The sequence below is a fragment of the Limanda limanda genome, chromosome 1 (assembly GCF_963576545.1).
Source record: "Limanda limanda chromosome 1, fLimLim1.1, whole genome shotgun sequence".
Lineage (NCBI taxonomy): Eukaryota > Metazoa > Chordata > Actinopteri > Pleuronectiformes > Pleuronectidae > Limanda > Limanda limanda.
In genome coordinates this window covers 5,725,043-5,741,582 of record NC_083636.1, presented here as the reverse complement: position 1 = coordinate 5,741,582, position 16,540 = coordinate 5,725,043, and the positions used below count along the sequence as shown (strand labels likewise).

General features: G+C 43.0%; 1 protein-coding gene across 1 annotated transcript in view; it reads left to right on the top strand.

The window, feature by feature from the left end:
• lrrtm4l1 (leucine rich repeat transmembrane neuronal 4 like 1) overlaps positions 1-16,540 on the top strand; it is a 57,634-nt gene that overhangs the window by 19,173 nt on the left and 21,921 nt on the right. Inside the window, exon 3 of the mRNA XM_061079721.1 lies at positions 12,758-14,388. Coding sequence (XP_060935704.1) covers positions 12,758-14,388 — 1,631 coding nt within the window. The remainder of the gene's footprint in view (positions 1-12,757; positions 14,389-16,540) is intronic.

Genomic DNA, 16,540 nt, shown 5'->3' with positions numbered 1-16,540 from the left:
CTATAAGGATTGCTCTGTCAGTGCGATGCCAATTCCCTTTTGTTGCACTTGGTAATAGTCACTTCACCACTGCCCACACACGCCATCAAACCATCATAACACAGAATATCACTTTGAACTCTCACTTTACATCTGTTGTCGGAAATTTTTCCTCGTTGTTTAGCAGTGTTGGACTTTATTCAACAGCAGCACTTCCACCAAGTCCTGTTTTCCTTGAAAAATTTCTGAATTAACTGTGAAAGACTTCCCCCCAAAAACAATGTGTCCTGCATATTGAACTCACGCAGCGCGGCACAGACACAGTGAGAACATGAGTCTGGCAGTGAGCTCGGCGTTCACACACAAACCACACGCAAAGCACACAAAAGACCTTGAATCAAGAGCGACACCATGTTGTGCTGTGTGTGTTTGTTTTGTGTCACTGAAGCACAGTGCAGCTTATGATTGGTTGTCATGGTGCTGTACATTTGAACATGTTTAATTTCTTAAAAAAAAAGGTATGTTGGCTCTATTTGTAAATATTTTACAGCCAAAACAGGAAGATGTTTCTCAGGACGGAAAAACTATACACACAAACATTGTCTTTTGTTATGTTATCCGAAGGTTACTGTAGATACACACTTGGAGATAAAGGAAGGTAGTCAAGTTGGTTGCAATATGCAATATCCCCACTAGGGGCCACTAAATCCTACACACTGGAAAATGTAATGACAACCAAAAGTTCAGGAAACAACATCTTTAAGAATCATTCATTAAGAGTTTAAGGCTCAGGGGTTCAGCTGTGTGACCTGCTGGGTAGTAAACACACAACCACACAAGTTCAACTCAGCCATCACATTTTGATTGGAGCTTTGCTGAATCCTGAGCTGTGCACGGCGATGCACACGTTTCAAGGAGGTGGGAGACAGTAGGAGACAAAAAAACACAGACACAGAAAATCCCTTATGGGAAATAATCAGCCTGTTCTCGCGCCGGCAGAAAAATGTGAGATGATGTTGGAGCCCATTGCTCATAATAACAAGCCGACTGAAGTTAGGTCTTCAGGGCCTGGAACAAATGGCCGGCGCTGTCATTTCCTTCTGATGAGGACTTACTCTTTGAAAGTATCTCCACAGAGAAGGACAAATAAATACATTGCAGGACGACATCTTTTCTTATTTATCATCCTTTCACGTTAATGCTTTCCCGGATCCAGAGGATTATCGGAAAGTAATTTATGCCAAATGTATGTTTTCTATTCAATAACCATTCAGAAAACGGCTGTGCTTTTATTCTGATAGATCGGTGCCAGAGTTATTATTATTGTTGTTGCTGCAGGTGGAAGAAAAAACCAATGTGTTGTGAAAGAATGCAAGAGGAAGGTGTTTTCTTTCCACCTCATCTATAATGTCCTCCACCACATCGCCTCAGGGGGCTCCACGGGGGATACAGCCAGTTAGCTAATATACAATAGCCGATTTCTCAGGGTAAAGTGAGCCAAGTCACAGTAAATAAAACAGGAATCATTTAATTCACTCGGGTGCACATTGAGACTGTCTCTAGTCTAAGGGAATATCTCACTTTGCCATGAATCTTTAAATATTGGCAAATTCCTGTTGGCTGAGACGCAAGCAGAGACCCCCCCCCCCCACCCCACACACACACACACACACACACACACACACACACACACACACTCTGTACCTGCAGGCAGTGAATCACATCAGCGGCAGAGGGAGTCGGACAGAGGACAGGACGAGGGACTCGCTCGTGTCTGTCATTCGTCATTCTCTCTAAACTTCAGCAGTATTTCAACGTCAGGAGTATTACTGACATTTCAGATTTGTTTCCAGTCCTTGTTACTGAGATGGTGCAGCTGTTATATCAGTCGAAATTGGGCATTGGAGAATACAAATCTATGCAACAATCTGATAACACGTCTTTACTAGTTTTATCAAGATAAATCCTGCTGTCCTGCTTTGGCAAGTACTGTTGTCAGATCAGGAAGAAGTGGTTTCCCGTAGTGTAGCATCAGCCAGATGTAGCCCAAATGTCCAAAACTTGTCCTTTTTCAGTTTTAAGGGTTCTATGGCGTCAATTATCTGCATGCAGTCGTTTGTCAGAGGGTTTAACCTGAGCCTGGCCAAACAACTACAGCAAGTTCACGTATTGGAATCTGTATCTGGAAGGGAAACAAATATATATAATAATGTAGATGCCCCAAGTCATGTTTTGAATATTGAATTTGATGTAGTAAAACATTCTGTCAGAACATATGAGATCAAATCTGTTCTTTTTGTTTTTACCTTCTGGAAAACCCAGTTATCCGTGCTCACAATCCAGTAGACAAACATATTAGTGGGGCTTAGGTTGCATATCCAAACTCCCGTCTCCTGCTGACTGCTTTCACCCGCTGGCTTCCCCAGCTCCGCGTGGAAAAGCTCTGCTCAGCCCTCGTATCGATCACCGCTGCTCCCGGCCTCACTGCACACACACCAATAACCCGTGTGTGTGTTTGTGTGTGTGGGTCAAAAGGAAAGCCAGTGTCTGTGCAGTTCTCGATATGTGAGATATTATGAACCCCTGAGCCGAGTCCAGATGTTAAGCGCTGTGGGTGTGAAGGCTGATGTGAGTGATTTAAGAGAAGCAAACTATCGGCCTCATGCCGTTCACTGCTGTGTGAGTTCAGGGAACTGACATTTTCCTCTTTACGTTGATTGTGATGAATAAAACTAACAAATAACAACTAAAGTAGATATAAAAGCTAAAAGGCAGACTTCTTAAATGTCATCTGCTTTAACGGTTTCCACTGTGGTTAGTTTGTGAGTAGGTAGCTTGGTGTATCTTTATCATGGACTGTATATATATATATATATACGTATATATATATACATCACCAAGTGCTCAGCGGTGATCATGGTGTCGATCATGATATTTCACCTATTTCTATATTGGATTAGGGAGCTGTTGTGTCGTCCATCTTTCTTAGTACTTTTATAGCCAATTAATTAAGTTGCTACTTATGTCTAAGGAAAGATAATGAGGCCAGTAGCTGGAATATGTCTACTCTAAATCATCGTTTGCACAAACATCATGTCAGATCAAAACATAATTAGAGTTTTAATGATACAAAACACAGCCTTGGTATTAGGGCTGTTATTTCTAGTTTAGTGCAGTTAATTAAATGCACATGTATTGAAAGGTGACTGTTTGGGCAGCGGACGAGATGTTCATACTGAAGCTTTCCTCGTGAAGTGAACTTCCATCCAACACTTCTCATTAGAGTTCTGCCATCTTCCAGATGGCCATCATCTTGCTGGTGTGAAAATGTAGACATCAAAAACCAGCCCCTCGCTAATTATATATTACTCCGTTGACAAGTAGACAATGTGATTTCTACTCCTGGGACTTTAAAAGATGTTAGTTTCCGGGGAAACTGTTTATTTATTAGTGTCGTTATTTGCCTGAGATATGATGTGAACAATTAGCTGATTACTCATCGTTTGGTTTGGCTGCGAGTTAATAAGAAAACAGGGAAACGATGAATGATTCACTCGTTGAACAGAACTAATAGAAAACATCTGTTTCCACCTAATTAGGACTGAGGGCGTGTTGCTGTTCGTTCCTTTATTTCTGTGTAAATGCGATTTCTTCACTGTTGGTCAAACAAAACAAACAAGTTGAACACGTCACCTAAAGCTGGGAATCATCTACTCATCACTAATAATGACATTAACCATCATCTGTAGACAATTGGATAAAGAAATCCGAGAGAATTATCAGTTAAAACTCTAAACTACACATTGTGGGTGATACCGCCCTCAGCCTCAACGTCAAAATATATCCGATGCACTCATATTAAAACTTGCATTTGCAATTTATGTTTTTAAAGCTTATTTTTCAGTTTTTACTTTAATAAAATATGATCCCCGGGCGTCGGTGAACCCCTGCTCCTTGAATTTCAATGCATCATCTACATTTACACAGAAAGAAGTGTGTTTTACGAGTTTGGGTCTCTCTATCTCCATGTCACACACATCGACCTGAGGCTTCTCCCGTTTGCTTTATTACACGATGGAACACTTCTACTCTCCCGCTCCCCCCCCCCTGCAGCGGACCCCCCGGCCTCTCGGCTTTACTGCAGATAACATGGCTGAGTGTAGCAGTCCTATCTGTCGGGACCCAACTTTATTGGATTCTAGGTTCATACAAACATATTAGCAGTTTAAAGATATGCTCAGCCCTACTTCCCCCGCCACAGTAGCACACGTGTGTGTACTTCTATCTTAGCGAGGACACTCATTAGCATAATGCACTACCAAGCCCCTTGACCTAACCTTAACCATCACAACTAAATGCCTAACCCTCAACATAACCCTACCCTTGTTCAAACCCTAACCGAGAGATAACCCTAACCCTAACCCCAACCTAAACCTAAACCTAATTTTAACCCTAAACCCAATTCTAACACTAACATGGACCTAATCCTAGCCCTAAACTTAACCTAATTCTAACCCTAACCCTAAAACCAACCATCACCTTTTGCTTAGAGGATGTTAACTTTTTAATATGTATTTAAAAGTAATGACACAGACAGTTCACTCTATGTTAGCATCGGCCTTGTAAGGTCCAAGACAGTTTGGAACACTAGGTGGCGCTATGAGCCATGTTCAACACATGAATATAGATTATTTCATACAAGTCTCGTTAAAAAAAAGTGATAAACAATCATCAATGTATTTCATCAAAGAAAAGTTATATAATTAGGTAAGTGTGCGGAATCTCTTTAACGGAGAAGATAACTGGTTATACTATGTGGCTACTTCACCTGCCAGCCAATCAGAAACTATCAGTGGCTTCAGTTTAAGTGATTGTTATACGATCCAATCAGTGGACAGGGCGAGCCGCACCGCTGCACCTCCCTCACTGCGAGACGCTCATGTACGTTACAGGCACTTTGTCTCGTGGATAAATAAGAATTCTGCTCCATACGTTGCTAATCTCATCGATCCGCTCGATGCTCAGACTCTAACGGATCCATACACCTAATCAAGTCGTTAGGTTTTTAAGTGGTAATAATTTAGGCCCCCTTTTTTCTCCTTTTCCTATAAAGTGGCCCCGGAGTAGCTTTGTGAGAGGGAGTCGTCCGTCTTCATTCCCCCCTGCTCTCTCTCTCTCTCTCTCTCTCTCTCTCTCTCTCTCTCTGTAATGCTCGAGTCGGTCACGTGATCCCCTCGACACGCATCGCTCACAAATCCAGATGGAATAACCGAGCTAACAGAATCGACCACTCGCTTCATTTCAACTTTTAATAGACACTGCTCCATTTAAGCCGTATTTTGCCATTAATGGTTTGGTGCCACCCGGCCGAGCTCTGCTTTCCATATATCTCGCTGTGCGTTTCCCCCGGCTGCTGCTCTGCCTCTTTTCCACGCATGTATGTACAGTTCCAGTAGTAGTAAAATAAGCTTTTATCATAAATCTGCCGCTTTATACTGTTTCCTGCGACTTGAAATCACAGCAGACTCCAATTTTCCAATTAAAGGGCTTAAAAATAATGGGTTTTAAGTGTGTAAAAAGGTGATTCATTTCAATATTGTAATGCCTGCGTGTTCAATTAATCAGGGGTTGCACGATGCTCCCTGCGGCTGGCGATATGTCACACACTCCCGTGCCCCTGAAAATGTTTTTAATTTTATGTGCCTTAAATCTGAGTGAACACACTCAATAATGTAATATATCACACATGCTGCTGTGCCCTAGAATTTCGCTTGCCTAAGCTTAGTCACACATCACACACTTTAAAACCCTTGGCGCCCGCATCAGGGAGGACGACAGGAGAGGAGAGGAGGGGAAGGCAGAAGGAAGGAGGAAGGTGGAAGGAGGAAGGAGGAAAGGAGAAAGGAGAAAGGAGGAAGGAGGAAGAAGGAAGAAGGAAGGAGGAAGGAGGAAGGAGGAAGGAGGAAGGAGGAAGGATGAAGGAGGAAAGAGGCAGGAGGAAGGATGAAGGAGGAAGTAGGCAGGATGAAGGAGGAAAGAGGCAGGAGGAAGGAGGAAGGAGGAAGGAGGAAGGAGGAAGGAGGAAGGAGGAAGGAGGAAGGAGAGATGAGAAAGGAGGGAGGAGTAAGGAGAGATGAGAAAGGAGGAAGGAGGGAGGAGGAAGGAGAGATGAGAAAGGAGGAAGGAGGGAGGAGGAAGGAAGAAGGAAGAAGGAGGAAGGAGAAAGGAGGAAGGAGGAAGGAGGAAGGAGGAAGGATGAAGGAGGAAAGAGGCAGGAGGAAGGATGAAGGAGGAAGTAGGCAGGATGAGGGAGGAAAGAGGCAGGAGGAAGGATGAAGGAGGAAGGAGGAAGGAGAGATAAGAAAGGAGGAAGGAGGAAGGAGGAAGGAGCATGGAAGAGGGAGGATGGAAGAAGGAGGAAGGAGGAAGGAGGAAGGAGGTGTGGTCGAAGGAAAAAGTACTTATCTGAATCGTAAAGGTCTATATACGAGTAGATATATAATACTGTTATACAAGATAGTTTGATTGTAAAACACTTTTTTTTAAACAGAGGTTCATTCAAGGTGATGCACAGGGACATTTGGAAAGAAAACTCATCTACAAAAGTAAAAGCACAATTAAGGATAAACATATTTAAATGAATAAAATAAAAGCCAATGATTGAATGAGTAGATTTTACGCCTTAGTTATTGGTAAGGCGTCCAATTTCTCACAAATCTTTGAAAATTCTACTCTCATAAATATACTTAAGTTTGTTGTAGAAACATTAGTATGCAGTGGCAAGGAATAGAAAGGAATAACAAAAAAGAAAACATGCAAAAGCTTAATCAGATTTTCCCGGCAGTCAATAACCTTGAATCTGATCTTGATCTCCCACGAAGGAAACGCCATCCCACTTTAATGTGTATAACCTGTGCTACAGTCGACCATTTAATAAGAAATACTAGATATACTTTGTTTTTTCAGCGCACTCCTCATTTCTTTGAAGTGCCCCGGTGTGCGGCCACGGCGCCGTTGGCCAACCCACCCGGGCACTCTGGGTAATAGCCTCTTGCATCAGTGCTCTGAGCTCGGTGCATTCAAATGAAATATCAACTTGTCGCGCCGCCAACAGGAGGACGACAGCTGACTCTGCTGGGGGGGGGGGGGAGCAGTCTCACTTTTATGAGATTTCACAGAGGTCGCCGTGGGGATCTGACCTCGGCTGAGGTAATTGGCGAAAGGATGTATTTTCGGAATAAAATAATCATTTGTCTTTCTGCATTCGCGAGCCTATTTTAGTCGGAACATTTTGAGTCCAGCTTTGGCTAACGTGTCCCAGTCGGGGAGTCGTTGAGCCTGGGAGGGAGGAGGAGAGGGGGTGGGGGGGTAGTGAAGCTCAGAGTCTGTTCTTTAATTAATATTTATCAGCTGCAATTGTGGTGAAGTCTAATCGGTTGCACACAATAGAATACAAAGCAGTGGTTTGCTCTGAGACACGTCCTGTCTCTCTCTGAGTGCTGCTCCAATTTAATATTCTTCTAAAAAAAAGGGAAGTGCACTAATTCCCCAGGTCTTCATGAGAACCACTGCAACAGGAATAAAAGTAAAAGAGCTTTTTGTGGCTTTCAACGCGAGCTACTCGTATCTTTTAAATTCTCAAGTGATGTAACTTGACCGGTTTGGCTTAAACTGTCCAACTATGTTTTATGCATGCAGTGTTAAATGGTGGAGTACTCTTTTAAAATGGGGTTTAATCTAGCGTTATTTATTTATAAAGCTTTAACTTCACATTGAATTTCAATCCGAGCCTCGTTGTGGGAGCACGGACTGAGCAGGGATAGAGAATTAGGGATTTAGACCCAGGCTTGACCCTCCAAAGTCTAATATCTGCTGCAGGATCTTAAACTAAGAGAAGAAACAAACTTAAGAGAGAAAGCCATTCACTTAACACTTTCAAAGTTTAACTGGAGCAGATCTCCCTCTGTGATAGCTGCACTGAGGTTAACTCGTGTGTTGATGTACTACACGCAGTTTAAATCTCCAGGATTTAACGTCTCCGAGATATGAAATCTTCGAAAACCCTCCGGCTCTGATTGGTCACGCTCCGCTTAGAAGAGCCAGCCAGGTAAACAGATGTGTGTGGCTTACTGCAGGAGATCCAATCTCCTCTGAGGGGGAAGAGATCCGATAGCAGTGCCGCTCATGAATGCAGAATTCTTTTTATATTTTCAAATGTCCTTTTTTCCCAATAACGATGATACAAACACTGACATCTCTTCAATTCTAATTGGTTTCTTATAATGATTGCGACTGAAGGAAGGGGGGGGGGGTATTAGTGCACTTGTGTTTACGACATCTGATGCATGAAACCAGGAGAAAACCAGAGTGGTGTCTGCACTTAACACCACATTTAATGATGGAATAATCAATCTGGACTAAAGTGAAAGTCTCTCTTCTCTCCGCCCTGTTGAACCTCCCATAGGAGCCTGATCTACACATGTCCAGTGGATTTTTTATTACTCCTCTTGTCTATGCAGAAATCCATGCTGCGCCAAGGCTAATAAACGATGCTGTCATGCGGAGACGCCAGGGGCTGAATGTTGTGTAGCTTTTCTATCGCCCCGGAATTTTCAAACTCATAAAATATGCCAGATTCCTCCTCTCTGTGTTTAAAGGGAGCACGCAGGCTGGATCGCCCGAGCGGTGTCAGTGATATGATATGACACAGTGATTCCTCCCTGCGGGTTCACAACAGAGCCCTCTAAATGCTCCAATGAGATTATCATTTAGGGAAAACTAATGAGTGAGTGTCGTTCCGTGGATGCTCGGCCAGATCGCTCGGTACCTAATGGAGGTGATGGAAGTGGTGGCGAATGCATTGCTGGGAGGATTGAAGGGATTTATTTATAGCATGAGCGTTTCCACAGAGCGTGTATCTTAACTCTCAGAGTCACTAGACCTCGTTTAGTTCCTCTACCACCTCATTTCTCTCTGCTGCTCTACTTTTTTTGCCGAGGGGCTTTTTAGCGTTGTCTCTTTTTAAAACCCCTACCCTCTAATTATGGGCATGAACTTTGAGCATGAAGGTTTTAAGTGTGATTATGCAATAGCATGCACTGGCACACTCACTCCTATTAATGTCACCATGGAGCTTGGACGTGTAACCCCAGAAAACCAAGTTATTTATCCATTTAGCAAACTTTGAACTTGGCATATTCTGATAGTCTGATACCTATTGTTCATATAGAGTTTTCCATGGGTGTCGGCTGCCGGCCAAAAAGCTGAATACTCCTCTAAGTCCAGCTGGCTACTTTATCATATTAATTTTTTGGGTTCTAATAAAATTATTTTGATTAATCGGTTACGCTTCGCTTGCTGTGTGTACATTAACGACCCGTAGCCTCTGTTTCAAAACAATGAAAATTACAGGGTTTTGCTATTTTAGAGTTACTTCTACCAAACGTTTGATTTGTGATTGATTAAAATGAAAAATACCATGTTTATGTATAGGCTGAATTATACAAGGGAGTAAGAGCATGTTTCACCTCAATAATAATGTCTTTGTTGAATAAGAGTCCATTATGTGTCTGGTAAAACAACACAGCAATAATCCTTGTGACATGTCTTGCTGAGTCAGGAATATGTATAGTTTTAAATATAAGTGGCTGTTTGAAGATTCACTACAGACCACCAAATTATTTATTCAGTTTTATAAACCAAAGTGCTGATTCGAGGCTCTGCAATCTCAAGGTTATTGTCCATGTTGGGCTGATTAAACAAAAAAATCCTTAACAACTGCAAACATGAAAATCCCTCAATCACGAATGGACTGAAATGTGCAGCTATTCTATCTTCGAATAGGAAAACACTCGTGATTTATATGATTTACAATGTCAATTTAATGTTGAATTAGTAATGAGAGGCAGTGAGTATTGTGCAGCATTGCATTCAATATTGTTTCCACGTGTATTGTGTTCTCTGGATCAGAATCATTATGAGCCTACTGGGAAGCAGAACTCATTAAAATATGCAATAATTAAAATCGATGGAGAAGTGACATTAGAATATATCAGACGCTATTACATGTAACAACATTTCCTGTGGGCGGGGGTGTGATTCACCGAGGTGAAATACTTTTTTGATGTCACATCTAATTCTTTAGCAAAACACTTGACTTGGAATACGTGCGACGAGAGAACATTTAATCACCTGTTAATAAAGATCCTCATTATTTCCCGGCTGTAAACAAACCTGGCTGTCAAGAAATCCGGCATAATCATTAAACCTTTTGACTGCGGCAATAATAAAACATGTTTGCAGCCTTTTTCTTTAGCATGAAATCGTCTCGGTGTCACGGTGTTTAACGCCTGCGTGCCCTCACAGGTTAGCGCTCAGATACAAGAGGATTTTCTCACTCTTCCTCCTGCATTTGTTCAAGCTGCATAATGAAGCTCATTAATGGTTATCACGAGGCATTACCCAACACTGTTTATTTTTAGCTTCCTGAGCACTTGTCAATTTGAATGCTTTACTGTATAAGTAGATTACGATGCGCGTGATGTGCAAATGTAGAAACTCGCATTGTGAATTCATGCAGTTTTTCCGGCATCTGTATGGTCTCCTTCCCTCTGCCGTGCATCTTTAGCAGCGTCTGTCCAGCGTCTGTCCAGCGTCCACACTGATACCGCACGTCTCTGTATGCAGGGACGTCCTCCCACTAACATGATGCATTCCTGTTGGTATTCATGTCAGTCTCCTCACTGTCATTTTAAAGACCTTGTCCAAAGTCAAACAGTAACTTCTCATCCATACACAAACCATCCGCTGTGTGTGTGTGTGTGTCTGCTCTTGTTTTTGCAAGTTCCTGTTTCAATTTTGGAAATTGGGAGTGGGAGTGGTGAGGGCATTTTAAAGAAGCTGAGACATTCTTTAAAGGGCAGTTTGGGGGTTAAACACTTGTCTTAACGAGTGAAGTATTACGTGGAGGTTAAGATAAGGGGTTTTGAGGGGTATCTAACTAAAATGATGCTTTGGAACATCCACAGGACATTTTGTCAGTGAGTATCCTCACAAATGAAGCTGTACAAATGTGTGTGTGTTGTCCACATTGTCCATGGGCGGCTTACATTATGCAACCGTTCACAACTTAGGCTTTATTTAGTTGACAACCCATCGTAGGGAGGTGAAGGCGTTCGTTGTTCATATATAACATTTGTAGAAAAGGCCTGAAGTCTGCTTTTCAAAGAAAAAAGTCAAATGAGCCGTAAAATATGATTAAAAAAAAATATCTTATTGAGTTAGAATTCCCAAAGGGCCTGAACAATGAAGTTATCCATTAATGTAGATAGAATAGAAAAAGATACGCTGACAAATTATATCCCAATGAAATAAATTGAAGAAAAACTCCATACCTGTGGCAGTACGCATTATTAGAGAAAGTTTCATTTCCCCCAATTAGCCTAAACGTCTAATTAGATCCCTGGTGCAAATACAGCTTTATACATCCACACAATGCTGCTTATCATTCATGCTCTCACCCACTTCCCACTCTGTCCAAACAAGATTAGCAACCTCCCTCCCTCGGTGCCTTTGTAGCTCTTCATTGTTAATTGTCAAATCTGTGGCTGCTCACCACAAAGCGGCCGAAACACCAAACTGAGCAGGAGAGCGAAACCGATGCTTCAGAAGAGGCAGTGGTATATTTTTAAAAGCAGCGTTCTCTGTAGACGTGAATATCCATAGTCTGATCATTGGTCGAGTGAAACAAAAAGAGAGCCCTGTGTCCCCTTGACATATGGCGGAGTCGAAAGATATCAGGACGCTGACATATCTTTTAAGCTGCTGGCTCTGTAGTGCACCATGAAACATTTGAAATCAAACTAGACTGTAAGGTCAAAGGGCCGACTGTCAGCTTTCATTTGAGGGGGACAAACTTGAAGTGACTTACTATGACATTCAACAACTCTCTGCTCCAAGGCCCTGATAGGCCTAAGGGATCATTGTCCTACTCTTTTGTCCTTAAATTGTTGAATTATGCATATTTAAGCCCTTAGGAAAGAATCAGTAAATTGTCAGTTATTGCATTAATATAGTTTATCATCTCATCTATAAAAGTTAAGGTTGTCATTGATCCAGATCAGAAGATATTTACATTTATAGACACTGATGTTTTGAATGTGAATTGCTGTTTGGATAAGGCTTGCAGCTTTGTGCATCTGTGACATCTGCTGATAGAGTTTGATGAGTAATTAAATGAAACAAAAAATTACAAAGACAAATTGAACAATAGCGGAAGCTTTTGTTAGGTTGAAGAAAACTTGAAGAAGCAGTAGTGACCCTGCGCTGTAGATGGAGTTTGGGACTGTGCCACTGCAAGGGAGTGAGAAATATCAGAGCATGTCTCACTTTCAGGAAAAGACACCTTCTTTGACAAAGTGAAAATGCATCTGCACGTAATATTAAACCTGAAAAACAGAATCTGGAGGGGTTGTGCTAACCCTGATAGAAAAGCACTTTCTCATAATTAGTGGAAAAATGGAAGCAAAATCATTGGAATGACACTTTCTCAGAAACCCTTGTTGTGACCTGTCATCACATACAGACTAATACAAAGTATGTTATCCAAAGTATAGATTTAAATTCTTCACTTTCAATGATTGAAACTCATGAAATATTTTTTATCTGACAAGAGGATAATGCATTTTGGTTATTACCATGGCTTATTTGCAGATAAAACCTCTAAATGTGATTTGATCTTCTGTAAACCCCTGTTTCTCTGTCTCGTTATCTCCTATAGGTCCACTGCTGTGTGATGGACGACTGACACACCTCCTCTTTCCACTTCTCCTCCTCCTTCGGGCTCCCCTGCTGTTCAGCTTCGGTGAGCGCACCTGCCCCAATAGCTGCCGATGTGAGGGGAAAACGGTCCATTGTGATTCCTCTGGCTTCTTAGATGTTCCAGAGAACATCTCAGTCGGCTGCCAGGGCCTCTCCCTGCGCTACAATGAACTGCACACCCTGCTGCCCTATCAGTTTGCTCACCTCGGCCAGCTCCTCTGGATTTACTTGGACCACAATCACGTTTCTGCCGTTGACAGTCGAGCGTTCCAGGGGGTCCGCAGGCTTAAGGAGCTGATACTGAGCTCCAACCGGATCACGTCGCTACACAATTCAACATTCCATGGAATACCCAATCTCCGCAGTCTGGACTTGTCCTACAACAAACTGGAAGTCCTGCAGCCAGGTCAGTTCCATGGCTTACGTAAGCTACAAAATCTACACCTGCGCTCCAATGGTCTCTCCAACATCCCGATCCGAGCATTCCTAGAGTGCCGGAGTTTGGAGTTCCTCGATTTGGGCTACAATCGAATCAAGGCTCTTACTCGCACCACCTTTCTGGGCCTGCAGAAGCTGATGGAGTTGCATCTGGAGCACAACCAGTTCTCACGGATCAACTTTTTTCTGTTTCCAAGGTTAGCCAACCTGAGATCGCTGTATCTGCAGTGGAACCGCATCAGGGTGGTTAACCAGGGCCTCCCGTGGAATTGGTACACTCTGCAGAAACTTGATCTGTCAGGGAATGAAATCCAGACCCTGGATCCGGCTGTGTTCCACTGCTTGCCCAACCTCCAGGTCCTCAACCTGGAATCCAACAAGCTGTCCAACGTGTCTCAGGAGGCCGTGTCAGCCTGGATCTCACTGACCTCCATCAGCCTCGCTGGGAACATGTGGGATTGTGCAACTGGCATCTGCCCCCTGGTGGCTTGGTTGAGGAATTTCCGGGGCAGTAAAGACACCACTATGATATGCAGCAGCCCAAAGTATCTGCAGGGAGAAAAGATTATGGAAGCAACAATGAGCCACGGCATCTGTGAGGAGACTGATTACGTCCTGACTGAAACACCCTCGCCAATGTCAGAGCTCATTTCCGAAGCCACCGCCGAACCGACCTTCTCCCCGACCGGCACCTCTCCACCGATGCCTCCGAGCAACACCCTCGGTCCTCTGCCACCATTCAGACCACGACCTATCGCTCATCCTACTTTTCCAGGGCGTTTGAACAAGGACCCTAAAGACTCAGTGGCTCTCACGCGACCCACGCACACACCACCCCCGGAGATGGAGCACATGACTCTGCACAAAGTGGTGGTGGGCAGCGTGGCGCTCTTCTTCACCATGTCCCTAATCTTGACAGTTGTCTATGTGTTGTGGCGGCGGTACCCCGGCGCAACCAGGTTGCTGCAGCAGCGATCCATGGTGGGACGGAAGCGCCGCAAAAAGAGTCCCGAGCCGGAGCAGAACCTGAGCTCCCAGCTCCAAGAGTATTACATGAGCTACAACCCTGCTGCCACACCGGAATCATTGGAGGTGCTGAGCAACGGCACTGGTTCCTGCACTTGCACAATGTCTGGCTCCAGGGAGTGTGAGGTATGACCCATCGCATCAAGCTAAAAATCAAAAACTCAAAATCAAAATACAAAGGCTCAACAGAGAGGTAAATCCTTTATCGAATATACCCTGTTAAGAAAGACACTGTTAAAGCACAGTTTAAGCTCCTGCACTGTTTGTTCATGACGTGCTTGAATTCAAATGTTAGATGTCTCCAATTATTCAGGTTAACACTCTTCAACCTTTAAGTGGGAACCAGAAAGGAACCAATCTGATCCGGGGGGGGGGGTAATCTACAACATGGACCACATTACAGAGCTTTACTCTGTGTGTAGTTGTTCTGCAACTCAGTATTTTTCTCCGTAATATTTGTTATCTAAATTATTTCACTTTAGAAAATGTTCCTCTTGGGGACCATGACTAATTGGACACTGTCTAACGACCTCACACACCACTCCACATCGGCATGGCATGGCTCACTCGTGTTTCAGAAATCTGTGCAGTGTTTGTGTGTGGAGAGATTGTGTGAAAGGGTTGTGTGTATTTTACTACTCATGCCAACTTCCCCATTGTCATAACTCTATTAAGCTGGTTGTAAGAGAACATTCACATCGAGGACTATCAAGAGCTTCGGTATTGATCGGAACTTTAGAATTTTGCTGAAGCTGGTTTGCCTCAAAGGTTTTTAATTAACCAAAACATCGGAACGTATAAATTTGTTCAGTGCAAGGTTGGAAATCTATTATAGACAAGGCTTTGTGATAAACACAGCCTTGCTCTTCGCTGTTGAAGCGAGTTTCTCCAGAACAGTTCAGACCTCTCCAGCTGTGTGGGGAGATTTATGGAAATCGGCACAGAGGTGAGGCAATGTGGAAATCCCAAAAATGATAATTTGACTTACAAGCGGACCCCCCTGCTGTGATAAGGGTTCCGTTTATTAACCAGGGTAATTACAATCACCCGCACGGAAAAGTTGATTTCTAGGTCGTCGTTGTTCAATCTGAGGAGGTACACGGCCTTTAAAGCAATGCTTACATATGACAGCTTCACCAAGGGGTCCCGGCGTAATCTGAAAGGTTAATTAAAACACTGCCTGCCAGACGTTGTGTTTGAAAAGATGTCAAAAGTACTAAGAACTGCAGGAAACTATCAAACACTGAATTGTAATTAGTCTACTGTGGATTTAAAACGTTATTTCATAATTGTCAGGTTGCAGTGTTTTTGTACAAGAGGAAATTTGCCACTTTTTCTTAATCATATGTATTGTTGAAGAAGCATTCACCAGGAATATGTTATTTAAGTCTTTATAGGTTAGATCAGGGTCAGTGTGTTTGTCTATCAGGTTTTACTGAATATAAGTATTATAACACATTTTTTGATCATAGTTTAAATGTTTTTCTTTTGTATTTGGGTTTAAATTAATGAATTGGACACAGCCCGACTGAAGGGATGTTGTTCTCGGAGACATGTTGGACATGTTCCCTTGTTTGGCAGCCATTTTGCAAACTGGATAATTGTTCCCTCAAGGACAAACTCACATTTGGGTTTTTGGGACATCTGAAGAAATCCCAAGCTGCTGATGTAAAGTTATTTTTGGGGGATGCTAATGTCCTAGTTGCTTCTTTATGCCAAGTTTGCCAGTGAAGTGTGTGCGTGGGGTCAGTCTGACAGGTGGTCGAGGAGGATTAGAGCGCATGCACCTGTCAGATTCTCCTCTCAGTTTCCTTTTTCTTTTTCTAGTACTGGGTTGTATGACAAAACTAGCCTACTTACATGATAAGTGCAGCCATTTAGAGTAATAGCGTCATTATTGGAATTGGGAAGATTGTGTTTATGTGCAATTTCAAAAAGCGACGCTGACGAACAGTATTTGAGATCAAATCCATTTCTGAGGTTTCACAATGTGCAACTGGAGGGAAATGTATTTTTCATCTGCCTCAGTGACAGACAGGAAACTGTTTCCAAATTCCTACGCGTTCGTGAGGAAGCAGCTGATCAAGCGGCAGCAGCTTGAAGGTTTTGCTTTCAGAGTGAAGGTGCACTTCAAAGGTCCAATCCAGAGTTAAATCTAGTGCCAATTAGGAGGCTCTTTATGCAGAGAGGTTTGGCTTCTCTCAGAAACTCTCATATACATACGCATTAAATTCACCACTACGTTCTTGAGCATGTTCAATGACATGTGCCCAGTTCC